Genomic DNA, 27,102 nt, shown 5'->3' on the forward strand with positions numbered 1-27,102 from the left:
ATCGGACCTCCTCGATCTCCTCTTCCTTTTCCTCCTCTCCCAGCCGCCGCCGGCCAAGCCGCCGCCCAAGCCCGGCCTCCTCTATTTCTATCTCAAGTAGTTAACGCTTTCTACAACATCCGTTGCAACGATCTAAATCTCCTAAACAAGGCAAACATCATCCTAATTCCAAAAAAAGAAGGGGCGGAAAGCATCCTCGAGTATCGGCCAATCAGCCTCATCCATGCGTTTGCAAAGATCATCACTAAAGTACTAGCGCTACGGCTTGCCCAGCACATGAACGCTATCATCTCACCCTGCCAGAGCGCCTTCATCAAAGGCAGAAGTATTCATGACAACTTATACATGAGAAATATCGCTCGCCATTTTCATCGAAATGCGACACCGGCTCTACTAATGAAATTACACATCTCCAAAGCCTTCAACTCAGTCTGTTGGGACTACCTCATCTCCCTGATACAACACAAAGGCTTCCCAACTTGATGGAGCCAATGGATTATGTCCCTCCTAGCCACCTCAACTTCAAAAGTGCTACTCAACGGCACACCATTGCCACTGATCCAGCACGGCAGAGGCCTCAGACAGGGTGATCCATTGTCACCTCTTCTATTCGTCTTGGCCATCGATCCACTATAGCACATAATTGCTCAGGCAACTGACAGGAGCCTCCTCACCAAACTAGGAGGAAGAGTGACAAGATTTAGAGCATCTTTGTACGCTGACGTCGCCGCCATCTTTATTAGGCCGACACGCAAAGACATCTCCAACATTGGGAAGATCCTCCAACACTTTGGAGAAGCCACTATCCTATGCACGAACTTGCGCAAGACACAGATTGCACCCATAAGCTGTCGAAACATCGACCTTGACCTACTACTCAATGATCTGCCGCTAACGAGATCGGCATTCCCAATGCGCTACCTTGGTCTCCCTTTGTCGACAAAGCACCTGAGAAAGATTGAATTCCAACCTTTTATAGATAAAGCGGCAGGTAAACTATCAGCTTGGACTGGACGAAATCTAACACATGCAGGCAGAGTGAACCTCACAAAATCGGTCCTCTTTTCACAGCTGGTATACTTCCTAACGGCTCTCAAAGCAAATAATGAAGTGCTCACAGATTTAGACAACATCCGTAAAAAATTCCTCTGCACAGACGACCAACAGCTAACAGGTGGAAAATGTAAAGTTAATTGGATAAGAACCTGCCTCCCGAAACAACATGGGGGACTTGGCATCTCAAACCTTGAGAAATTCGCTAGAGCTCTCCGCTTAAGGTGGCTATGGCATGAGTGGACATCATTGGACAAACCCTGGGCCAACATAGAAACCCCATGTGACAAGATGGATAGGCAACTATTTGCTGCTTGCACGGTCATCACCCTCGGCGATGGCAAAAAGGCCAGCTTCTGGAAGTCTAGCTGGGTGTAGGGCTAGTGACCAAAAGACATCGCGCCACTACTCTTTGCCATTTCAAGGAAAAAGAATAGGACGGCTCACGATGCCATCAATAACAATAACTGGATCCGAGATCTCAACATCAATAGTAGCATCAACAGCTCACATTTAGCTTCTTTCACCCTGCTATGGAACATGGTCAGACATACGGAACTACAACTAGAAAATGAGGACACTATCAGCTAGAAACTAACAAAATCAAGAATATAAAGCACAGTTCCTAGGCTGCACCGAAACACTGAATATCTCCTCTATTTGGAAAACATGGGCGCCACCAAAATGTAAATTCTTCGCGTGGCTAATTACACAAAACTGTGTATGGTCCGCAGACAGGCTGGCCAAATACGGATGGCCACACAACGCCACTTGCACCCTCTGCAGACGGGCCATAAAGACCAGCCACTACATCTTGACCGAGTGCAGATACACCAGGAGAATTGGGATCTAACAGCGACATGGATAGCGCAGCCAAACCTCAAGCCAAATGCATGGCAGCTCCCAGCCAACGCAATGGAATGGTGGATATATATATAACTACAGCATCGGATTCACCACGTAAGGCTCTGAAAAGTCTGACTCTACTTATCATGTGGGAGATTTGGAAAGAATGGAACGCGCATATCTTCAACAGACACGAGAGCTCACCGACAGTGCTTATGGCGAAAATTAGGGAGGAGACGTCAGCTTGGTTAGTGGTGGGGGCTAAAGACCTAGCATTACTTCTAGCGCGAGAGTAGTCCTTACCTTCTCGCATGGCACGCCGTGCTTTCTTTTTTTTTTCTTTTTTCCTTATAAACTTCTGCTCTATTTATGCACGCTCTCGTGACCGTTCGTTCAAAAAATAAACTCGCACACGCCCGCCGGCCTATGCACGCGCCGCCGACTTCTCCTTCATATCCGGCGTTGCTCCCACGCCCCGCACGGCCTGCAGTTTTGTCTCCGGCGACGCCCGATCCGCTTCCACTGCACTCGCCACGCGAAAACGAGACGCGAGTGACGGCCCCGCCGGACGTTACTCTTCACCACCCGCGTCCGGCGGCGTCCTCGCCGCCTCACCGCACCGCCAAGCTCTAACCGCCGCTATCCTCGACCCCTTTCAACTACCAATCGAAGAAGCTCTCGGTCCCGCCATCAGCAAAGCCCATTCGGTTGTCTCCCTCCACCCTAATAGGCGGCTGCTGTTGCCGTCTCGCTCGCCTGCACCGCCGAGCCAGCCAACCGCCCCCAAGCTCCTTTCTAGGCCGACGAATACCGGAGAACCCAACCCCTCGAAACCGTAACTAGCAGTGTTGGGCTGCAGGGCTTCGACGCCGACGCTGGAGAAGGCGGCGACGGCGCGAGCGCGAGCAGGAGAGGTAGAAGAAGCCGGTCGGATAGCTGTTAATGCACGCCGACACTGGAAGGTGATCCAGATGCCTTGGGCGGGCACAACCATGGTTCCGAATCTCGTGTCGTCCTTCCTTGGTCGTTAAGCCTTGCATGGGAGCAAACAAAAAAGAAAGAAAATGGTCCGCGGCACGCGCATCTGTCAGAGAACACCACTTATTTTGGTGGTCTCCGAGGTTGAAGTCACATGAAAAAAGTACCCTGTCTCTCCTCCAGTCCTCCCGAGACGAACAAGTTGCAGAGATTCTCGAGTCACACGCCCGTTCCAGCACTCCCGAGCTCCACGCGCTGTCGCGCTAGCTTCTGTGCCGATTTCCGCAAGTGTCCCCTGCATTGGCAATCCCTCCCAGACCTCCCATCCATGGCTTGCATTGGCTGGACCTTCGTGCAGGCTGATTAACTGGATCTCGTCGCCGTCCTCTCCTCCATCGTCTATCCAGGTCCCCGAAGCCCGATGCCGCCGCCGGCGGGCCTCGCCGCTCACCCGGGAGCGCCGCCGCGCCTCTACTTGAAGACCCACGGGACCAGGGTGGCGAGGCTGCACCTGCTGGACTGGGCCGTGCTGGTCCTCCTCGCCGCCCTCGACGGCGCGCTCAACCTCATCGAGCCCTTCCACCGCTTCGTCGGGGAGGACACGGTGCCGGGCCTCCGGTACCCGCTCAAGGACAACACCGTGCCCGTCTGGGCCGTGCCGGTGCTCGCCGTCGCCGCGCCGGTGGCCGTCGTCGCCGGGATATACGTGCGCAGGAGGAACGTGTATGACCTGCACCACGCCATCCTCGGCAAGTTCCTTAATTTGCTCTGCCATTCCTCTTCCTATTCTGCAGCTACGCTTCTGACACGGTCTGTGCCCAAGCTCGCAGGGCTTCTGTTCTCGGTGCTCATAACCGCCGTCCTGACCGACGCCATCAAGGACGGCGTCGGCCGGCCGCGCCCCAACTTCTTCTGGCGCTGCTTTCCTGACGGACTGCCTGTGAGTTCACCTGTTTCATTGATCAGCCTAAACTCCAGAGTACAGAATGTACTCTGCCGCTGCTTCAGAGCAAGCCATCTCACTAAACGTGATGAGCTTTCTTCAGAGGTATGACAACGTCACCAGAGAGGTCATCTGCCACGGAGACGCGGCCGTGATCAAAGAAGGGTACAAGAGCTTCCCGAGCGGCCACACTTCGTGTAAGTCCGAAGAGATCTGAAGGCTGCTAGCTTCAATTTGCTGCGTTCCCGTCCAACAATGATCACTGAACACTGCCACATTGGCATTGCAGGGTCTTTCGCTGGTCTGGGCTTCCTGTCCTGGTACCTCGCCGGCAAGATCAAGGCGTTCGACCGGGGAGGCCATGTCGCCAAGCTCTGCATCGTCGCCATGCCGCTGCTCCTCGCGGCAATGGTGGGGGTGTCGCGGGTGGACGACTACTGGCACCACTGGCAGGACGTGTTCACCGCCGGAGTCCTCGGTATCGACTGATTTGCCTCTTCTCTGTCGTTAGTTCGTTACCAAGCTCTTCTCGTTTCTGAAGATCACACTGTCAGTCTGTCACGCTCTATTCGCTGTAATTCTGCTCCCGCAGGATTGGTGGTGGCGTCGTTCTGCTACCTGCAGTTTTTCCCGCCACCCTCCGGTGAACAAGGTATGGTCCTGCTAGCAGTGTAGATGCACAGTATGCATTCAGATTCAGCAGGCTAGAACACTCTTTCTTGTCAGGTCTAACAGAATAGATCGAAATCGAAGCACCTTCATTTGTTTTGATTTCTATTTGCCATCCTTGTCTGAACGTTACAATGTTATCTCGCGTTTCCTTCTCTGAATGTACACATTGTTAGATAACTGATGCTGTTGCCGGTCGGGTTTCAGGATTCTGGCCTCATTCCTACTTTGAGCACATGCTTACCCTCGATGGTGAGATCGAGGTGCAGTCGGCAGCCGGCTCGAGTCGCCACCCGTCACTGACGCTTGACTCCTCTCCGGGACGCGCTGGAAGGGAGATGAGAACCAGTAGCCAAGCATTGGACTCAATGGAATCAGGCCGTAGATCTTAGCGACTGAATGTCACTGTTTCTTTTTTTTTTCAACAAGACTGTTCTAATTTTAGCACGTGTTTGGTTTTGAGATCACGTGAAATGGGTTAGGTTCATTCCACTTTTGTGGGTTGGGTTCAACCCATCTCGTGTTTGGATGAAAGAGATGTGTCCGTTTCAATTTTTTGTTTGATTGGAGGGGTTGAGAAGGTTGGGATGAATATCATTTTAACACCGTTAGCCATATCTGTTAGTGGATCCACTATCATCCATTAGGTCCACATATCATCCACCTAATATTTTCTTGTTTTTCTTTTACCCTACCTTCTCCCAGCTAGAGCAGCTCTCAGGCCGGCGGTGGAGCTCCCGGCACCGGCCACCCCGCCGCTCCCTTCTCCCCGGCGCCAGCCTCCCTGCTGCTCCCTTCTCTCGGCCGCCGTCCTCCCCGCCGCTCCCTTCTCCCTAGCGCCGGCCTCCCCGCCCCTCCCTTCTTCCCGCCGCCTCCCAGGCCCGCCGCGCTCTCTTCCGAGCCGCCGCCGCCACCCCACGGGATCCACCCCGACCAACACCTAGGGAGGCCGTCCCCCGCCAGCCGTCCTCTGCCTCACGTCGCCGTCCCAGCCGTGTGCCGCCGCGCGACTAGAGGTCGCCCCTACCCCTGCCCCGCTTGCTGCCGCTGCCCCACGCATGAACGGAGACGGACGACATTGATGTGGGTCGAGTGCGTCCGCTCATTTTAGGCGGATGTATTCAATCCGCATCTAGAAGGAATATTCCCTTGTGGGTCCAACCCAATCCAGATGCATTTCCAACCAAACACGGATCGATGGGGTCAAATCCGTTCCAACCCAATTCGATCCCTAAACCAAACACACCCTTGCCGGCACAGGGATGCAGATCCCTGCAGCGTGCCATTACTTGGATCATAGGCTCATAGGCATCCCGGTCGTCAGAAAATTGACGAAACAATCTTTTTTTTGGATGAAGAAAATTGACGAGCTTGATTAGAATTTACTTTACAGTAGTGTGCTGGCTATGTTACCGATTGGTACAATATTTTATATACAACTAATAAATCAAGCAAAAATTCGCTCAGCCTCAGATCTTCGATCTAGAGCATGCCCTGTAACAGACGGCAGCCTTCATATGCAGGAAGGAGGGACGAGCGTGCCGCCGACCACGCCGCCGGCGACGTGCGCGCACTGCGACTGGGTGGAGACCCCGCGCTTGAAGTAGCGGAGGTCGATGTCCCTGAGCTCCAGCCCGCGGCACGGGCTCGCCTCGCTGCACGACAGCTTCACCGCCACCTGCGTCGCCGACACGCCCCGGATGTTCCTGAACTTGACGTCGCTTATCCTCACCGCCGACGGCCGCTGCTCCGATTCGCGGCAGGAGGCGTAGGGGCAGTACTCCTGGTCGATGATGATGGGGTTGCGGACCTTCCGCATGACGATGTCCTCGAAGACGAGCCCGGACACGGAGGTGGGGCGCGAGCCGCCGCGCCACGTCTTGATGCGCACGCCGTTGGAGGTGCCGGCGATGGTGCAGTTGACGACGCGCAGCCGCCGGACGTCCTCCTCGCCGGGGTACCTGCCGAGGCTGCCGACGCTGATGCCGTGCCCGGGGCCGCAGGTGACGCCGGACACCACCACGTCGGAGGCGCCGGGCCCGACGGAGACGCAGTCGTCGCCCGTCGCCACCGCGCAGTCGGTGACGCGCACGTCGGAGGAGCCCTGGATGTGCACGCCGTCCGTGTTGGGGCTGTCGCGCGGCGCCCGGATGGTGACGCCGTGAATCCGCACGCCGTGGCTGCCGGCCACCGTCACGTGGAAGAACTTGCTGTCCAGCGACGTCACCCCTGTGATCGTCGCGTTCGTCACCCGCCCCAGCTTGATGGACTGCACCAGCAAATTTTTTATCTCATCATGCAAATCAATCTGGACCGTCGATCTTCCGATCGAACGGCCAAAATGCGTGCAAATCAGCCTGAGCTTATTTACGGTGGGGAGGAGCTTGCAGTCGCGTTTCTTGGGGCACTCGTTGAGCGGCCACGCGGTGGCGCCGCGGCCGTCGAACGTGCCGCCGCCGGTGACGAGGAGCCCGTCGACGCCAGAGAAGTGGACCCACTCGCGGCAGCCGCGGAAGGCGCCGAGCCCGGGCGGCGCGCGGAGGACGCCGGCGACGCGGACCTCCATGTAGCCCCTGCACGGGCCGCGGAGCACGAGGGGGTGCAGGAGGTAGCTCCCGCCCCTGGGGACGACGACGGCGGGCCTCCCTGGCGTCGCGCACGCCCTCATCCACGCCCTCAGGAACGCCCTGGAGCTGTCCGTCTTCCCGTCCGCGACCGCGCCGAAGTCCGTGACGTTGAAGACCGGGCCGGCGCCGGCACCGGCGTCTGCGGCGAGCCACGTCGTCGCCATGGCAAGGACGAGAAGCAGAGCGCACGAGCGCGACGCCATGGCTTCCGGGCGCCGCTGGAAGGGAGACGCCATGCATTGCGCGGAGCATGATTGATTTATAACGAATTCTTAGAACTGTCTGTTACTGTTAGGCAGCTGCTCTTGCCATGAGCACCTGTGTCTTTGCCTTCTTTCATGGCTGTTTTGTCTCGGCAACGGCATCATCACGAGTCTTCTAGCGGTCTGCGGTTGGTCCAAGTAGGTAGGAAATAATCCGATGGAGGCTGTCATGTAAAAAGTGCCAGGGGGTGTTTGGGAGGAGGGGGCTAAACTTTAGCCCTATCACATCGGATGTTCGGATACTAATTAGAAGGACTTAATTACAAAACTAATTGCAGAACCCCTAGGCTAAATCGCAAGACGAATCTATTAAGCCTAATTAATCCATCATTAGTGAATGGTTACTGTAGCACCACATTGTCAAATCATGGACTAATTAGGCTTAATAGATTCGTCTCGTGATTTAGCCTAGGGATTGTGTAATTAGTTTTGTAATTAGTTTAGGTTTAATACTCCTAATTAGTATCCAAACATTCGATGTGACGGGGGCTAAAATTTAACCCCCTCCTCCCAAACACCCCCGAAAGAGCACGCATGGGAAACCGAAAAGAAGAGGGTGCAGTCCACACGAGCATCAAAGCCTACATCCTAAACCAGTGTGATACTGATACACATTACGGGTGAGATTACATTCCTACATAAATTCAGTTAAGACATAGCATGGCAGCAAGCTGAGTACCCTAGCTTGACCCTGAAAGTTACCCTAGGCCCTAGGCGCAGTAACACTGGATTTTTACTAGGCGGAGGATTAGCACGACTACAAAGGCCAGACCTACATCATTTATATACTTGGATCAGTGGATCTGCCACAGCGTCTAGGCTTCAAGGGCGCCTCAGCTGCTGAACCAGGGCTACTGGCAGTGGCAGTCTAGTCCCAGGAGCCCCATGCTGGTTTGTTCTGGATGCCGCGGCAGCCATTCGAGAGGTGATTATCGCGCTCCGCTCCAGCATAAGCTTCTTCCGCATTTTCTCCGTCAATTCTCTCGATCGTAAGACCAGATTGTCAACTTCAGAGAGAAATGACATCTTAGCTTCCATCTTCTGAAACTGCATGAGAAAGTATGCCAGTGAACCAAAGCACTCAATGTTAAGAAAACAAAGAACAGGTATAAATATTTTCTGAAATTTTCTAGACAAACGCCTAATCGAAAAAAGGTGACATTGGAATCTGAAACTTTGTTGGAAACGTAAACAGCATAGAATCATTGCCACATGAGTTACCTGCTTTTCGATCACAAGTGCAGCTAGTTGCCGAATATGAACTTCCTCCTGCTCCGCGAGGAACTTAGCCTTCACTGCAGCTGCTGAAACGGCGGTACCTGCCGCTCTCTGTAGCCTTATTACGGGATCAGCAGCAGCAGCAGCAATGATGTTTTCGTTGCTGTTAGGTTCTGTGATCATATGTGAGCCAAATTATTCCTACGTCACATAAACTATTTTGCAAACAGTGAACCCTGGGGAAATGATATGAAAGCTAAGCTGCATTTACCGATCACTTTCCATATAATATTTAATAACTGAAATGCCAATGACTCCCTATGCTACATGATATAGGCCCATCATGCAATACGAGAATTAAACTTCTTTAAGTAATAAGTATGGATGATCAGTCATCAGTTATGCAACTTTGATATGTTGATTTTTTTCACACGTACATAAGTACCATTACATCTGCGATTTAAATCAGTTACTTCCATATGACAATAAATTATAGTCACTAGTAATCTATCACAAAGTCATGAATAGTCAAAGTTTAATTTCTGGAGACTAGGAGCAAAAATTTAATCTTATTTTGGAATTATTGATTTTTCGTCCTACATTTTGGATAAACACAGCTTTCCATGAAACAATTGAAGCTGGCCAGTTTCTTAATCCTTGTTGGGGCCAGGAAATCTGATGACTGGTCCATAGCCCCACTTGCAGGAGTTCGAAACCCTGGGATTGAGGCACATTCCTCAATGGTGTGCAATGAAAACAATAATGTATAAGGTCGAATAAAGTACCTTTTGTGTTGCCATTTCCAGTTTGGTTGGACTCGTGTTGTTGCATGCTAGATGAGGCCACAGGTGCAAGTTCAATCTCTTCTGGATCTACCTTTCCATGTGAAGGTGAGCCATCATCTGGTAATTCCATAGAACTTGGTTTGTCCCCTTCTACTCGTTCAGGGTTGGTTGTCCCCTTTGTACTTGCTGCACTGGCTTCTTGGGAAGCTATGGAACTAGGTTCATTTGTATTAGTTGAAGTAGCAGAACATGGAATAGTATTACAACCATATCTCATCTTATCAGATGCAACACTACTCTCCATTATAGCAGTTCGATTATCAGAATCCTTTGTGCTGTTGGATATGACTTCCGCTTGGGGACCTTCAACAAACGATTCCTTTGTGTTAGATAATTCCATGTGCTCTTTCTGTGAGGTGAATGTAGCTTTCTCTTTTTCCAGAGCTAAAGCACTTTCTTCCCTTTCACTGCTATCTTTATCAGTAGCATTCACATTTTGAGTACCACCAACGCCTCCTTGGCACTCACCACCTGTGCAAGGGCTACAAGTTTCAATTTTATCAGTAAATTTGGCAATTGCAGGTCCATACCAAACATGAGTCCTAGGACAAGCTACTCTACCTGAAATTGGAAGTAGGATCTTCGAGGTTACTCGGTGGATCCGGAAGTATAAAACAGTGCCCAGTTGCCAGTTGGAGAGCAGGAGATATTTCAGATATAGCTCTCAGTGAATTACAACATGAAGTAACAGCATCCTCACGTTCCACAACAGAAGCAAAAAATGCAGCCTGCAGGTTATTTTACCAAACATCAAAGAGCTCTCTTATTATGTAAGTAATAAAAGATTGATAAAAGCAGAAGTGTCTACTCACTAGTGCCATCACAGGGTTTCCTGCTTCAGCAAATGAACCCAAGTCTTCTTTATCCAAAAAGTGACCAATTACTTCAAAAGTAGATCTCAGGACATCAATAACAAAGTTGGATGCATGTTCCCCAGAAACATCAACATCAGCTAAATTTTTCTTATTTGCAGGATCCATCAATGAAGATTTGTTTGATTCATCAACAATGGAAGACGCGACTAGAACATTATCACCTGGATTCATGGTATCCTCTTTAGCAGAAACGCTTTGGTCAGCTAATTTTGTTCCTGTTTCTGAAGAATTAGCATCTGCTTTCTTGAAAGTTTTTTCATCAGTGCTCTCTTTTCCTTCTGCATTGTCATCTACATCCATTTCCTCAGGTACATCAAAAGTGCCAGTTTCTGCCAAATCCTGTGTAATCTTCTGAGGTGTTTCACTGAATTCTTTACCATCTAGAAAGTAATCGAAAATTGGCATTTGGAGGAAGTATAGCATGCACTGTTCTTTTGTTTTTGTAGCAACATGCTCAGCAATCTCATCCCATTCTTTTCCTTTAAAAATTTCTAACGCTTCCAAAAGAAGCAATGTCTCCTGGTCAGTCCAGTTAGAACCACCTGAGCCTGGAACCTCTGCATATTCCATAAGGATGAAATCAGCATTTGACATGCCTTCATCAAACTTTCCTACATTGTAGCAATCAGAACACAGATCAAAGTCTACCTGGAAAGGATTAAGATGAGATTATTCAGCATTAGACCCCAAATGAATAAGAAATTATCAGAGTTCAGGAATGATGATTAAATGATATTTTGTGACAGGGTAAAGGCACCACAGTAAGATGGGGATACCACTTAGCATGGCCAGAGCAATAAAAAATATGCATGGGTTGAAGCAAATAGGTGAACATACTGTGCAGTAATAATTGGAATGATCACACTACATATGAGGTTAAGCTGCCTCATGCAAAGCTAAGGTTGCCCCTTTTGGGTACAAAAGTAAAACGCACATAATGCACAAGGTAAGTATGATTGCCAGTTGCATAGAATTTATGTGAGACTATGAACACATCATTTTTAACCAAAACAATAAGTTGTTGAACTAAGGGCATGTTTGGTACCCTTGCTGGGTACTGTTTTGCCTAGCTTAGCAAGAACAGGTGCTGTGAAGCGTTGTTTGGTTAGCTAGCTAGCTGCCTCGGGGTTTGAGCTTTCAAGCTTTTTGCACATCAAGCTGAGCGAGCCAAAATCACTCTCCTGCACCGGCAAGCTTTGCCTTGCCGAGCTAGGCGAGGCGAGCTGGAGAGGCAAAGCTACCAAGCACGCCCTAACTGTCAGAAGTTACCCAGCTGCAGCTTTGCATAAGCATGACTGCTCAATAAAACATAATGGAATTAGAATCGCCCAATTATATACGCCGCATAAAATGATCGGAAAACCACCAGGTGTTAAACAGGCAATGGGGGTGGAACCTAGCTCTTAAACACCAGTTCGGCGTGCCAGGTGGCCATTAGGTAGAGTGTTGTTGTGGGTGTGAAGCGGGGCCCAGGGACAGCACAGCCCTCCCTCACTTGTAACGCAGGATATAGGATTAGTTAGTTAGCACGTGGCATCCAAGCCTGTTAGATAAGATAAGAGTTATTGCTAATTTGTTAGGCCTATTGTTAGGAAGAAGGTGGCTTTGTAAATATGAAACTGGCAGTCTGGCACCCAAATTCAACTCAAAAGCTCAATTTTTTTTAGAGTTAGGGACTCCTGAATATATATACACATGACGAGGTTATCGTCTATGAGGAAGCAAGAAACAAAAGTATGTATATCCCATTCAGCCCTAAATCCTGAGCTGCATTTCTCCCTGTTGTCCTGCACCCTCAAATATATAGTTCTCCTTTCTCCAAAGATCATAACATTGTAAACTAACATTTAATTTCTCAACAAAACAAATTCTGAAACATTTGTAGATAAAAGATAAAAAGAACAACACATAGTGATGCAAGTTCTTCTGTTGGAGCAGTGAAACTGACCTGAGTCCTACAATGATAGCGCTTTCTAGAACAATCAACTGAGCAGGAGTTGCAATGATACTCAACGGAAGACTCAGCTGTGGTTATCGCATCTTCAGCTAGGGTAGGCTCAGCAAGCAAACTAGTGAACTGAACTGGAGATATGACATCAGCTTTCTTCGGAACAGGTACCAGATACGAATGAACAGTTTTAAACTGAAATAGCTTCTCAACCAGAGAAATTTCCTCCGCTGTATCAGCACCAGTTTTGCTCTCAACTAGCTCGCATTTCTGCGTAACTGGTGGAAAAGGGTGGAAATTAACCAAGCCCCAGTGAGACAAGAACTCCAAAATTTCAAGACGAGCATCCATCTTCCCAATTGACAACTCAGACAAATCTTTGGCCTCCAAATGCACTTCAGGGTTAAAGTGAAACTTGCTCATGATTAAATTTCTAATTCCCAAGTATATCTTGGGTGTCCTCATCTCTGATTTCCCATCAAAAAATGTAGCCAACATTTGCTTCTCAATTGGGTGAATTCCCTTCCATGAAAACCATCCTTTAGGAAATAGCAACAAGTAAAGAGGACAAACAATAATACAGTACAGTATGCAAAATGCATGTACAATTTTATGTAGCTCCAGCATGCAAGGACATCAGCTGCATTTTAATGCTAAAAAGGGCTTGCATTTTATGCATTGTACCTACAGAACATTTCAGACACCATCGAATTATCACAGTTTAGCATAGATAGTAAGCTCAAACCCTCAGATTAAGGATCATATACTGCAATTAACAACAGACATTGCTCCATTGTCATGGCAACAACAGAACTATTACTTCTTTTAAGTTATAGAAATAACTCCTCCCATGAATTTGCATGGTAAACAACTAAAAGAATATATAACTGATACTGGCAACTCTGCTAGATTTTTAATAAAAATCCTTCAAAATGAACATTACATGCCTATTGTTGTTTTAGGCTTATAAAATGGAAAGATGGTTGTAGAAAATGGTGGGTGACAAATAACTTTCATTGACATTGTATTTCTATTGTGGAATTGTGGATATTATCTAGAATAGATATGGACGGTGCAATAAATATGTAGGCCCAAATAAACTTCGCTAGTGTTTGAATAGTAAAATTAAACAGAGGCAAATCTTGGCTTAACAGAAAGTGTTACCACTTTGCTACTGTTACTGGGCCCAAAAAGAAAACAAGAAAAACAAAGAACAAAATTCTTTTAGCTGACATGATCCTTGCAGGAAAAGAAACAGGCTTTCTTTCCTCAATGTACGCAACACAGCAACAGAACATGAATTACACTCTTAAGCAGTTTCTTAAGTCTTGAAATACGTTTCTGGCTAAAAAACATGTTTCCCCAAGGATAGTAGTTTAATAAACTTGATTGCAACTATTACAGGTTACTAAAATTTCAAAGCTAGAATACCAAATCATGGTTGGTAGCAGATGCAACTGAATTTTTGTAAATAAGAGCTGTGGTCGCTAACTAGGAGCCTACCCCAACTTGCTTGGGGCTCAAAGGCTTTGATGTTGTTGGTCACTAACTAGGCTACTACCTAATATGCCAATAATAGGGCTAGCACTGGTTTATGCTACTATAAACAAATATCTCACTAGGGAAAAACTGCAAAAGATGCCTTGTTTTCATTCTTTTTCTTTTGATGATTAATTTCATCAAGTCGGAAAGGTAGCTTGGGTAAGTCACTTAAACAATAAAACTAACTGCAAGCTAAAGGAAAAGGATGTGAAACCACTCTTGTTGTAAGCCGCCATAAAGACCCGATCTGTAAGGAGTTGGTGTGAGGATGTTTGGTGCAGGAGTTAATTCTTAACGACTTGAAATTGATAGCAGTGGCCAAGAAAGATAGGAAATTTCTCTACTTGTTGTAGTATCTGACAGTACTAGGAAAGGTAGTCATGAAGAGGTGATGTGCTTTCATATTATCCTATTTTCTAGGAAATCTATGATATAATATTTTTGATCTGACAGAGAATTGAATGCACCATTCATAGGGATAAAATGCTTAACAATTCCCATTGGCCTTTCCTAGGAGCACCAGGTAGGCAACAAAAAGATAAAAAAGAAGGGGGAAAAATTGTTGCAAAGTAATATGCAGCAAATAATTCAGGCTAAAAATGACAGTATGCAATTAATTCCAAAATAAATAATTTGAACATGACAATGCATTGGTGCATTACCACACAAACAGTATTCGCAGAACAGGTTTCAAAAGTTAAGTATGAACTACAATACATGTCTTTTAGTGTTTTTTTCTATATTGTACTTTCTGTAGGCTGGCAGTATGATGAAACACATTGATCTACTGATAGTGCCGTCCATATGCAATATCATGTAAAAAATGTTTATTTGATATTAAATTTCAAAAGATCGATTTGGCCTAATTCAAATTATGGAAAAAGAGAATAAGCATTCAGAGAAAGGAGTGAATAAAAAATTGAATAATATGCTTGTTGATTATTGCATCTATACGCAAACTGCCATGGGGGTGTAGCTCCTATCACATTGACTACTATTTCCGAGGCAAGGCTTACCGGCAAAGGTGAGGATGATGTGTGCAAGGACCGAACTAATTTGGTAAACTTGATTGCAACTGATACATGTTAAAATTTAAAAGCTGGTGCTGGCTAATCATGGGTCAAGGCTTGGATTTGAAGCAACTGTATTCCTGTATATAAGTACTGTGATAGACAGCTAATTCATGTAATTAAAAGGATCACTAGACAATCAACAAGAACAAGAACAACTAAAAAAAAAAGGAAAAAAGGCATAGATGTTGCAAAGTAATAAGCAGCAGATTTATTAGGCTAAAATTGCAATATGTTCCAAATAAAAATTTCAACATGGCATAGTATTGGTGCAGAAAAACCAGTATATTAGTAGGTATAGCACCACACAGATAGCCTATGGAAGTGGCAATATTCAAAAAACAGCTGTCAAAAGATAAGTATGACCTGCAGGATGTCTTGCAGTTAATACTTATCTTTTGGGAGCTGTTTTCATGAAGATGATGATTTCCGTAGGCTAGCTGTATGATGAAATACATGAATGTACTGATGGTGCTGGGCATATGCAATGTCATGTGAAAATCATTTTTTTGACATTAGATTGCGGAAGATTGATTTTTAGCCTAATTTAAATTGTTTAAAAAAAGGTATAAGTGAGAGTTCTGAGAAACCACAGCATGGTGACAAATTGAGATATAACCATATGCTTGTTGATTATTGCATCTATACGCAAACTAGCACGGAACGTAGCTGCTAGTAGTTGAATCCAAACTAAATGCTAGAACAGAGAGTGACTCCTTGCAAGCATTTAAACAAACAGGTCACCTTATAGTCGGGGCAAAAGCCCTAACTCAAATTGCTTACCAACAGACTCAAATTGACGAAACAGAGAAATAAAGGTATCCGTATCCTATTTCTAAGTAGTGTTGGGATGCGGGGGCTTACCGGCGAAGGTGGGGACGACGTGGACGCCGGCGCCGCGGGAAAGGACGGCCTCGATCTCCTGCTCCAACGACGGCCGTGGCGGCGGGGGAGGGGGCGGCACCTCCTCCTCCTTCTCCTCCTGCTCGCGAGGAGGATTCACGGAGCGGCGCGACGCTTTCTTCCGTGCGGGCTTCCGCCGCGACTTGCGGGCGGGCGGGCGGTTGCGCGGTGCAGGCGGCGGCGGCGGCGGCGGGAGGGGTGGCGGGTCGACGGGGGCGCGCTCCTTGGCCTGGCGCTTTGGCGGCGGGGACGTGGAGAGCGCCGCGGATGCGGCCCTCTCCTTGCGCTTGGTCGCTGCCCCCCGGCGGCGCGGTTTGGCCGCGGGCGGCGGCGAGGGTTTGGGCTCCATGTCGAATCGAAGAAGCTGGAGTGTGGAGACAGTGGAGCGGAGACTGGAGTGTGGCGTGAGTGTGCGCTATTGTTGACTGTTGAGTGTTGACCGGAGAGGTGCGCCGTTTGATGGGCACTTTTGGGGTAAGCGTGTTTGAGTTCCTTTAGCAGGCCAATGCCGTCTCTCTGAATAGTGGGGCCTGTGCTACAGTTCGCCTCATATTTTAATGGGCCACGAAAATCATGGATTTTTTTTAAAAAAAAATAGAAACACATGAACTGAGCAGCTTCAATGTATACACTAGAACATTGCGCGGCATTGCCGCGCTAAATGGCCTCCTACAGATGGGCATCCAATTTTGTAAACAGTAATTGCAATCTGCAACATTGAGGCGCATTGCCATTTTATTTCTAGATCTGATATTTCTTTATCAATATTGACTATACCAAAATAGTTTTCCACAATGGCAGTATATATTGTAGGGGAAAAAACCAAATCAACTTCATAAAAAGATACCAATATTGAGGTGTGTCAATAGTAAAGTTGAACCTAGCACTGCAATCCCCTTTTGGTGATATGATGATCAACTAAAAATATGTTTGCAGCTTAACATGTTAGGATTTTTGTAGCAAAAATTTAACTACTCCATATAAAGCCTGCTATGTTTATCTAAATGAACCGGCCTCTTAAACTTTGGATGTACACATATAATTATATATGATTGCAGGTTAAGTTACCCAAGCATTTCCATGATCAAGCTATAATCAAAATTAAAATACTTATTGTATCAAACTACATAATACAATCTTGTTAAAATCTTAGTGTGGAGCTGCCCCTACGCCTGTACCTGTAATTCCAACATTTGGTTACGCTTGACAGTTGGGCAGCTGGCTATGGACCCTATCAGTTGAAGTGAAGGTAACATGTGGTAGCCATTAAGAAATATTATGAGTGTGTTTGGTTGTAAGCACCACAAGATGTATGTATGGATGATGCTGGATGGTGGTGTTCAATCAATTTGGTTGTACCATATGATTCACTCCTATTAGTAGGATAACATATTAAGTGGGATGGCTTCATTCTAAATGGATTGGTACAGTTCAACCAACATTATTATTTCGAACCATTTCATACATGAACCAAATGATACAACCAACCAAACACATCCATGAAAACAGATGCACAATTAGTAATCCCAACATTTTGTTCCTTTTGAGACAGTATAGGGCTGTCTATGGGCCTTTTCAGTTGAACTAATGGTAAAACAGTGGTAGCCATCACGAAAGGTATATAAGAAAAACTATGGAAACAAACGCACAATTTTCTTTAGCTAGAATAATTTTAATTTATATTCTAGGAATCTACGTGTGGACTGATATCATATATTCTAAAGAAAACAAGCAAATTTTCGAAAATAATAAAAACATGTCACATAAAAAGAATGTTGGCGAATAGCTGCAAAATGGCTGAGAGTACATTGTTTAGATGGGGGCTCCAAATATATATAGCTGCAAAATGCTTTCGTGTTTTTTTTACATTAATTTGATTTGCAGATGAACACCTTTCTGCCATGGGGCTCTTCCCTGATTTGGGTCACCAGCAATCACATGGGGTGCCATGAAATTGGATTGGATGCTGGCTAATCGTGGCTACGACCCAAAAATCTCCTGTAATCCAGGGGATTGGATGCTGCTCCGCCAGTAGCAACTTCCCCAGTTGATGGACGCCCACACGTTTGCATTTCTTAAAATTGCTAGAGTCCATGACTGATCAAACCTTAAAAAAAGAAGGTATTTGCGCTTAAAGCTTTATCTCGCGTGTAAGAGTCTAGATGATGTGGTACACTTTTGAGGCAATAAGCTTCCTTGATTGTACACTCATTTATCAACAAACAAATAGGAATATATTTTATGCTGCTATTACCTCCTGAGAATCCATGTCACAACTACCAGAATGGACCACATATACATAATACAGCATGGACTAGAATTGGCTGCAACCTTTGTATTTCCTGTCTTTATTTCTGTCCTAAGTAGTACAAAAAGGATGTTTTTTTGGGTACATTGAACACACTTAGGAAACAATGTCCAATCATTGGTACCTTCAGATGTTTTCTTCTGAAGTCGATGATTCTGCATTGAATTAGCTCATATAGGCTCTCTCAGAGTCTCAGGTACCACTTGAATGATATGCTTTTAGTCTCGAACAAAAATGGGCCATAGCGGATTCCTCAGAACATTGTATGTAAAGGATTCTATGTTAATATAAGTATCTCAGAATGAAAGAACTTTCATTGTAAAACCTTGCCTTCTAATATGTGATCATGGAAATACTCATTTATTCCGCACAACACATCTGGTCTTAAAAAATGAATGGAAACAGAAGCCAACACAGTATATGTAATCCTGCAAATGCAAAATCACAACTATGATGCGATCCTTGAAAACCTATAAAAAGTTTGGTCCAACATCTCAAGGGATCCATCTAATATGCAAACACTGCAGTATGTCCTACACATGTAGCCATGGTATACTGATGCCGTCGTATACTGGTATGGATGGTTAAACCGTCTTACAACAAATCTTAGTTGATATGAATTTTGAGAATAATGCTGGAAGTGCCTTGAAGAACACAATGTAATTCTCGCCACATTGTGTAGTTCAGTGAGGAACAAGACCAAGTTTCATTTTTATTAGTATTTTTTGTCCTTTTGCTCCAAATATTAATCAGGAACTCAGGATCATATTTTGAGGTCCAAATTCAACTAGTCAGGATCATATTTAGCTGTCTGATACAGTCCATAACTCTTGAGAGTACTGAGACATAGTGTAGAAATTAGGGCAACAGCAATGGATACAGAAGAGATAGAAGCAGTAGGCACCAGTGCTAAGCAATACACTGGTTATTTCATGAAAGCTGCAATGCTATTGCTTATTTTCTTGGAGCGCGGCATTTAATGTATGGTTGAAAACAAATCTTGGACCAGTTACTCACTAGATGCTGATAGCACTGAATCTGCCAAGGCTGAGGGCGGTTTACTGCACAGCAACAACATACAGTCACCCACTACATCATGGCAAAACTTGCTCACAGAGTCAGACTAATTGGTTTGTTTTTTTCTTTATTTTTACTAAGGCAAGACTTGCCTGGATACATTAGCTGATTCAAGCATACAGGCTGTTATTGTTACAACCTAATCCTTGAACTGAAAGACATACAGCAACAGTAACAGCAGCAGCTTATATATCTGCTATTTTTCAGGCATGCTTTCCCAGTTATCATAAACAATTTCCAAGCATGTTGATAAGGTGGCTAAAGCGGAGCTAAAACAAGTGGTTAAATCTAATCTCCCAGTTCTGATAGCTCAACTAATTAAAGTTTGATGGCCCTTTGTGTTGTGTGCACCCAGGGTTCCGCCATGCACTGCAGCTGGTAGCGTGCGAGGAAGAACTCTATGCAGTATATTCATTACTACCCAAAGGAAAATGTGGAGGCATTTGCATTATGTAGGAGAGAGAAAATAATTACTTCAAAGAAATTGTATTTCATACAGGCTAGGCAAGTTAAGCTTAGGACAGAAAACACAAAGCAAAATTCAGACAACCTATTCCAGGATGTCTTCGTCTATCTCAATTGGAATGATCTCCCCATCATCAAACTGGTCCTTCCTAGGAGGCGCTGGAGGGGCAAAAAGGCGTGGTGGGCCAGTTCCCTTCTTCTTGTTGCGAGGCCTCGCCTGAAATGATCAGACAGATAAATAAGTAAGGATTGCAGCATAAAAACGAGAGAGGTTATGCTGGACTGGAGCACTCACATTGCCATATGAATGGTTGAACCTTTTGCCCCGTTTTGTTTTCTTGTCCCCTCTCCCACAGTAGACTAAGCAAGGGCAAAGAAAGTTTAAAAATCTTCAGTCCACAGGGCCATTAATATTGACCTACTCAGAAGCCAAAAAAGTTTGCACAACGGATGGCCTTTTGCAGTCACATAGATAACTTTGACACCAGAATTTCAGAACTCGAATTAAATTTCCGATTTATTCTAGTATTTTCTTTGAAGTACATGCATCTTTGTATGACATCATAAAGAGTTTTTACACAGGTCCAAGGCAAGTGGCATCACCGCAGCAGACAGATTACTAAAACTTTAAAAGACGGAGATAAAAGAAAGTAAGCTAAATCTAACTGACTTGTTTACCACCCATTCCTTACACCACATCAAGAATTTTGTATCTATCAGTTAATAGGTACTGCATTTCTTTTTCTAAAGTGCACACACATTTCAAGATTCAACCATTGTAACCTTTGGCATGAACCTTGTAAAGTTTGGCCAACCAATAGTCTAATAACATGTAAATTTTGTAATGCAAATTTGATATAATTAGATTAGCATTTGAAAGTTGTTTCCTATGACTATGATTTTGTTGCTAACTTGCTATGAACAATATGATATGAGAGAAGCCAGCAGTCCAAGAGTTTAGCATCACGGACCCCATTGGGTCAGACCACGATTATATGTTGAAATGGAGGGAGTGAAATGTTTAGTTAACAGTACTGCTAGTAGTTTTATTTCATACAGATACTCCACACTCCACAGTCCCTTAAATTTCTCTTGTTGAACAATTATTAACCCAGCTGTACCGACGGTATCACAAATCCTACCTCCGCTGCGGAGCCCATTCCAACTGAACTTCCTACTTGACCAACTAAGAGTTTAAAGGAAATCTTCATCCCCAATTGAACTTGAGAATTTCCCAAATGTCATACAATAATACCACCCATTGCTCTTGAAATGTGCACACAGGAAACTACCTCAAACTAATAAGCAGTGAGGGGGATAGCTGCTTGATTTACCATCAAGAACTGGAGTGACGGTGGCCGACGTGAGGGCGCCGACGGCGAGGGTAGCGCGGGCGCGGGGGAAGGCGGCGGAGGTTGTGAGCGCGTATGAGGAGGTGGAGACAAAGGAGGAGACTGCGCCGTGGTGGTGGGATGGGAGGGCGGTGGTCGCGGTGGACATGGCCATGCCCTGGATGGCGAGCAGCGCCATGGCACGAGAGGGAGCGAGCGCACAGGGAAGACGAGCGTGTTGGAATGGTGGGTGGGAGGATCAGGTTGGATAAAGATAAAAGAGAGGGCAGTGTTTGGGCTGGGCTGCCAGCTCGGCTCGGCTCGCTCCAGCCAGCTTCGTTCCTTTAGATTAACTGCTGCGTACGCGGCGAGCAAGACGATGACGTCGGCCTGGTTAAAGTATCTCTTGCTCTTGGGCCTTGGGAGTCTTGGCCTGCTTGCACACGCTTGCAACGTTGGGCTTGGCTTGCTGGGCTGCTGACACAGTGACATCACGGGTCCTTCGGCTCACGAGCAGGTCGAGCAAGCTCATTAAGTAAAGCGAGCTAAAATTCTTGTTTGGCTCGCTAATAAAAGGCAACGAGCTGAGCCGAACGAGTTAACGAGTCACGAGCTCTTTGCCCAGCTCTAGAAACGGGAACCACAACGCCCATCTAGGATGGGCTGGGTTAGGCCCCACAAGTGAACGTATGAGCCATCACATGAAGTTTCTACTGCAACAATCTTTTTCGTCCGTGAAATTATTGCCGCGTTTTCAGTGTTCCTGGCTATCACTCGAGTAAAATTTGTTTTCTACTATCAATCGATTTTTTTGTGTGGGCTCCTGCTTCCTGTTGAACCATGCTTTTTTTTTTTAAGGGTGCGTGGGCTGTTGTTTGCGACCCATTAGCAATGCTGACTTGCTATAGTTTTGCGCGTGGGTCGGGCCACGCGACTTGCAGGTTGGCCTGGTTGGCACAAAAGCGATCTGGCCGGGTTAGCCTGCTAGGCCTGCCTGCTGGTGAAGTTGGACTGGGTCAAGAAGGAGAGGTTGATCAGGCTGCAAGTTGGGCCTCGGCCTAATGATAGTAAAAACGGCCAGGCTGGGCTTACTTCGTGGCTTCGACCAAGTAAGTAGTCAGGATGTAATGGCTCTATTCGCTTCAGCTAGCTGCACTTGCATTGTAGCTACTCCTAATTGAGACACTGGCTGTTGGTCAGCTGCTACTGCAGCGCAGCTGCAGCTAATGTGCCGAACACGCTGAATATGTATTAACAAACGGTGCAGTTGCGATTGTTGTTCCACTCCCTCTGGCAGCTGATGAGGCATGGGGAAGATGTAGAAGATCACTCGCATCCCTTCTCAATAGCACCTGAGATTAGCACGTAGAAGATAATGTAGATGAAACTTGTTCTCTTTTGATCTATGATAAGTACTCTTTACTTTATATAGCCTCGACCTTCTAGGGTGTATTTGGCATGAGCCACCACAATAATCCCTTAGGTTTAGGGATTTCCCAACAATATATTTGTCTGTTTCATTTTTGTATTTGAAATATTGTTTTTTAAGTATTCTTTATCAATATTCTATGTTAAGTGTAATATCTTTTCATTTGTTGTATTTTTTTGTAGGATGTATTAATTTTTGCTCAGATCAAATAAATTGAAGAAGTTGTATTGTTTTGTAAGTCCAATGTATGTGTGAGGTGAAGTTTAGTGGCAACATCTTATTGTTCTTGTTTGTACTAGTAAAAGTGCCCGTGCGTTGCTATGTGTGAAAATCTCAAGGATGTATTTATCATATGCTATTACTATTACAGAACATCCCATGTACTTTTGTATAAAAAAATCCATCCTAATTAAAAGATGTAGATGTGTTGCTCCATTGAAACATGTAATAGTTGCATTATTTGGGCAACTAATATTATTAGTGCATAGCATTAATTTCATCCTCCACGTGCTACTTGATAGGTTTATCAACTTTTCAATGTTTGCTAATAGCTTACGTAAAAATATGATGAGATTCCTCGTGGTATTTTCTTTGAAAATCATATAGCCAGGCCGGTTTTGTCAAGGAGCCCGAGGGAGAACCATATTTGGAGTTTTTGTTTCACATATTTGTAATTTTTCATTTTACGCCATTTTTGTAATTTTTCATTTCCCGTTATATTTGTAATTTATGTTTCCCACAAGATTTTAAATAAACATTGCGCGCCAAATTTGAAATATATATTATCTTCATTATTATCAAAGTGTCATTTAAAAAAGGAATAGTAAACATAGATCACACTTCAAGTTTGAAATATATATTATCTTCGATTTTTTTTCAACATGAGCAAAAATATTCCAAGGACTATTTCTCAAGAGAACATGGAAATCATAGGCCAAAAACTTCTTGTAGAATGTGGCCGCAATTTCATCCATTCATTGATGACTCACAAGCAGTAGTTTTACATAGCATTATGTCTAGCCTACCAAAAAGAAAATAAAACGAAAAACACAGAAAAGAAAAGATCGGCATGACTGGATCATCAGTGCTTTACACATTGTTAGTGTGGCAAACATTGTTATTCCATGTCTCCTGACTCTTGCCTGAGGGAGGAATCAAGCAAGAAATAAAGCAGAAGAATATCTAGGCCGGATTTGCTCGATCTGCTATTTATAGTTTACTAGTTACCATGCATCCAGGGAATTGAATTGATTGAAATGGATGGCAATGGAGGATGGAGGGATCATATCGCTCATCATGCGCATGCAAGCTCCTTGAGGGATGCGGTGGTGGTGACCTTGGCGTTCTTGCAGACGGCCATGGTCTTGTTGTCGGTGCCGCTGTACTTGACCTTGACGTTGTCCATGGTGACGCCGCTGCAGGGGATCTTGTCGGAGCAGAGCAGGCTGACGGCCTCGGGGGTGGAGGAGGTGCCGGTGATGTTCTTGAAGGAGACATCCTTGACGGTGACCTTGGAGGCGCCGGTGCTGGTGCAGATCTTGTTGGGGCAGTACTTCATGTCGATGATGATGGGGTTCCCGGCGTCCTCCATCTTGATGTTCTCGTAGTGGATCTTGGAGGCGGTGAGCACGGACGCGGCGTCCTCGTACGCCTTGATCCGCAGGCCGTTGCTGGACTTCTTGAGCGTGCAGTCCTTGACGGTGATGTCCGTTACGTCCTTCTCGTCCTTGTACCGCCCCAGGCTGCCGATGCTGATGCCGTGCCCCGGGCCGCAGGTGACGCCGGTGATGTTGACCTTGGTGCTCCCCGGGCCGATGGAGATGCAGTCGTCGCCGACGCCGATGACCGTGTTGACGATGCTGATCCCGGATGAGTCGCCCATGTGGATGCCGTCCGTGTTGGGGCTGTCACCCGGCGCCGTCACCGTCACGTCCTTGATCACTAGGTCCTTGCACTGGAACACGTTCATGTGGAAGAACTTGGAGTTGAGCAGCGTGATGCCGGACACCTCGCCGTTGTTCACGTAGTCCAGCACCAGCGAGTTGGGCAGGATCTTGCAGTCATACTTCTTGGCGCAGGAGTTCTTGCTCCACACGGCGGAGCCCTGCCCGTCGAGCTTGCCCTTGCCGGTGATCACCAGGTTGTCCACACGCAGGATCTCGATCCAGTTCTTCTTGTACAGGCTCAGGTCCGTGGACGCCAACAGGTTGCCGTCCACCTGGATGGTCACGTCACCCTTGCACGGGCCCTTGAAGTTGAGCGGGCCAACCAGGTAGTCACCCTTGGGGATCAGGATCGTGTTCTTCCCGGTGCCGCCGCACGCCGACGCCCACGCCTCCTCCAGCGCCTTGGTGCTGTCCGTCTTGCCATTACCGGACGCGCCCAGCTTGGTGATGTCGCACGACCCGCTGGGACACGACCCTCCTCCCTTCGCCGCGCCATCGTCCGCCGCCTTAGCGTCCTTCGACGCCGCCTTTCCGGCTTGCACAGCGCACACCAGCGCTAGGAGGAAGAGGGCTCTCATGGCATTTTTGGTGGTGAAGGCCATTTTGAATACCTTTAGTTTGTGTGTGTCTTGCTCGCTCATGGCTCCGCTTGCCTATATATATATACCTGTTGCTAACTGGCGTCTCGCAGCTATGTTTGTGGCATGGTCACCTGGCCGTTGCTATTTTTAGACTAGGCTTCACCCTCGTCCTCAGGTTTTCGTTCCATTATTGCCTCGCTCTAAAAATGTAGAAGCCCCTAAGACCAAATTTTTCCAAACCAGACTAAAAAAGGTTTAGTCCCTGTGTTAACAAATAAATGGAGAGCTCACATCGAGTGTTATTTTTGTTCCAGTTCGCACTCGTTTTTACTCTTTATTTTCTATACATCCAAATCCAATGGTGCCTATTCTACATGTCGACAACCTTTAGGACCATGCTTAGTGATGGCCTTGCAACGCCATGACTGCCTCTGTAGTCGTAGTACGAGGTGATATATAGGTGAAGCAACACTTGGTCTTCACCAGATTAGGATCCGGATGATCCTTCCTGATGAAAGACTTGAAGTAGATGAACTGCCTCAGAAGTGTAGTCGTACTTGTAACCCCTGCAATATTCTAATTGATTGGAGTTTAGGCTAACGATGAGATTAAAGTTTAGATTGCATGGAGCATCCCTTCAACTCATATATATATATATATATATATATATATATATATATATATATATATATATATGTATATAGTGCTGTGGAGCCTGAGCCAACTCCAAAAATATCCTTAGGGTGCCTTCCGATCACAACGATGCGAATAACTAACTCATCACTTATATTCGCTTTAAACTAATATTCACACTCAGAATAATAGTAAGACCGATATGTCATCAGTGGTCATTAATCACTACTTGAACGCCATTTACCACATTCACTGCAATTAATACCTTGATAGAACACTTATTAACTTATTTAGGAGTTACTCATACCACCGATATTCTCAGATTGAGACTAAAGTAGACCATCCACAAACCCATGCTAATTTCACGAAAATAGTGTAAATAGATAAACTTCAGCAAGTTGTTTTGCTAGTATTTTACTTAGTGCTCCTCAAGCATAATGACTTAATCCTGGGATTTTCTTTCACAATATAATATTTAATCATTAATTGTCTTGACACCATCAATTGCTATGTTGCTGCTTGCAAAAATACTGAAATTAAATCATATCATAGTAGTATTAAATTTGTTGTCTTCAATTATTCATACCGGAATGTAATTCTAAAAAACTCGACCTGCGGGGTAAGACAACCCTAGAGTTTTTCTAAGAGAAGGATCTTCTCATGCAGGTTGAGAAAAAACCCAAACCTCAGCCCCACCCTTATACAGGGCTCGTAACCCATTGTGAGACTACCACTGGGCTGGTGACCATTGCAACTACTCCAAGTAGGAGGGCTCAAACCAACCACAGCTGCAACATAGGCTAAGCATTGACCTGTGTTTTGATGTGGTGACAGACGAGGGGATTTTTTAACCCTAGTTTAAAATTCGCTCCCATAGGGAGTCGAACCCAAGACCTAAATAGTACTATTATGACCATCTAACTAACTCAGCCGTCATTCACATATCAGAATATAATTCGTAAGCAACACGACGTGCCTAGTGAAAAACATGCCACGCACAAACTTAGCCTTTCATTACCCTAACTTTGTTTAGAGCTTTTCTATAAAACTTTTCTAGGAGGGTGTTTGCACTCATTACTGACACACTTTTACCCCTATTTATCTTCAATATTGAAATACAAATGACATCATTAACATTGATTATACCTAATAATCGAGTTATTTTCGTGTATGCCTTGCATTTTAGAGGATGTTCTGTTTTCGCAGGAAATAGGACTATATTGGACCATAATTGGATGAGGCCCAGAACCAACAACAAGCCACATAAAGACAGAGAGGCCAGAGGCCTATGGAGCCCAAGCCGATCGGCCTAGGGTACTACGGCGCCCATTCATGCTCATCTTCAGCGAGCATTCCTACAGGAAGACTTAAGGGCTAAGTTTCAGAAGATAATTAAGGCAAGTTGATCTCGTGATCAAGATGAAGCAAACAACACTTTGGAAGGTTATCAAGATCCATTCTTATCCTGAGGTTATCATCAAGCCAGACCCACATGCAAGCGAAAATAAGATCTTAGAACATCAGAGAAGACTTGGAGACAAAGGAGGATGCA

General features: G+C 45.8%; 5 protein-coding genes across 7 annotated transcripts; 1 reads left to right on the forward strand and 4 right to left on the reverse strand.

Moving 5' to 3' along the window:
- Nucleotides 1–2,981: 2,981 nt before the first annotated feature.
- LOC117851933 (lipid phosphate phosphatase 2) lies at nucleotides 2,982–5,069 on the forward strand. Its single transcript, XM_034733841.2, has 6 exons — nucleotides 2,982–3,626; nucleotides 3,708–3,817; nucleotides 3,924–4,017; nucleotides 4,110–4,298; nucleotides 4,413–4,472; nucleotides 4,697–5,069. Exons 1-6 carry the CDS (start codon nucleotides 3,299–3,301, stop codon nucleotides 4,879–4,881), a joined length of 966 nt encoding a protein of 321 aa, XP_034589732.1. The 5' UTR covers nucleotides 2,982–3,298; the 3' UTR covers nucleotides 4,882–5,069.
- Nucleotides 5,070–5,894: 825 nt separating this feature from the next.
- Nucleotides 5,895–7,782, reverse strand: LOC117854105 (exopolygalacturonase). Its single transcript, XM_072293263.1, has one exon. It carries the CDS (start codon nucleotides 7,350–7,352, stop codon nucleotides 6,003–6,005), a length of 1,350 nt encoding a protein of 449 aa, XP_072149364.1. The 5' UTR covers nucleotides 7,353–7,782; the 3' UTR covers nucleotides 5,895–6,002.
- Nucleotides 7,783–7,928: 146 nt separating this feature from the next.
- LOC117852204 (SWI/SNF complex subunit SWI3D) lies at nucleotides 7,929–16,173 on the reverse strand. Of its 2 annotated transcripts, none has more exons than XM_034734201.2 (7): nucleotides 15,742–16,173; nucleotides 12,266–12,804; nucleotides 10,255–10,965; nucleotides 10,004–10,170; nucleotides 9,383–9,924; nucleotides 8,601–8,770; nucleotides 7,929–8,426 (listed from the first exon to the last, which is right to left on the reverse strand). In XM_034734201.2, the coding sequence occupies exons 1-7, from the start codon at nucleotides 16,127–16,129 to the stop codon at nucleotides 8,202–8,204; spliced, it is 2,742 nt and encodes a 913-aa protein (XP_034590092.1). In that variant the 5' UTR covers nucleotides 16,130–16,173; the 3' UTR covers nucleotides 7,929–8,201. The 2 variants fall into 2 exon arrangements, with proteins under 2 accessions (XP_034590092.1, XP_034590093.1); XM_034734202.2 differs by having other exon boundaries at nucleotides 12,266–12,787; nucleotides 15,742–15,867.
- Nucleotides 16,174–18,770: 2,597 nt separating this feature from the next.
- On the reverse strand, nucleotides 18,771–21,225 carry LOC117852205 (uncharacterized). Of its 2 annotated transcripts, XM_072293265.1 has the most exons (4): nucleotides 20,965–21,225; nucleotides 19,926–19,990; nucleotides 19,716–19,847; nucleotides 18,771–19,149 (listed from the first exon to the last, which is right to left on the reverse strand). In XM_072293265.1, the coding sequence occupies exons 1-3, from the start codon at nucleotides 21,158–21,160 to the stop codon at nucleotides 19,716–19,718; spliced, it is 393 nt and encodes a 130-aa protein (XP_072149366.1). In that variant the 5' UTR covers nucleotides 21,161–21,225; the 3' UTR covers nucleotides 18,771–19,149. The 2 variants fall into 2 exon arrangements, with proteins under 2 accessions (XP_072149366.1, XP_034590094.1); XM_034734203.2 differs by lacking the exon at nucleotides 18,771–19,149 and having other exon boundaries at nucleotides 19,614–19,847.
- A 2,380-nt stretch (nucleotides 21,226–23,605) lies between these two features.
- On the reverse strand, nucleotides 23,606–25,117 carry LOC117854088 (exopolygalacturonase). Its single transcript, XM_034736370.2, has one exon. The coding sequence runs from the start codon at nucleotides 24,975–24,977 to the stop codon at nucleotides 23,685–23,687; it is 1,293 nt and encodes a 430-aa protein (XP_034592261.2). The 5' UTR covers nucleotides 24,978–25,117; the 3' UTR covers nucleotides 23,606–23,684.
- Nucleotides 25,118–27,102: the final 1,985 nt, after the last annotated feature.

The sequence above is a fragment of the Setaria viridis genome, chromosome 4 (assembly GCF_005286985.2).
Source record: "Setaria viridis chromosome 4, Setaria_viridis_v4.0, whole genome shotgun sequence".
In the NCBI taxonomy this organism is placed as follows: domain Eukaryota; kingdom Viridiplantae; phylum Streptophyta; class Magnoliopsida; order Poales; family Poaceae; genus Setaria; species Setaria viridis.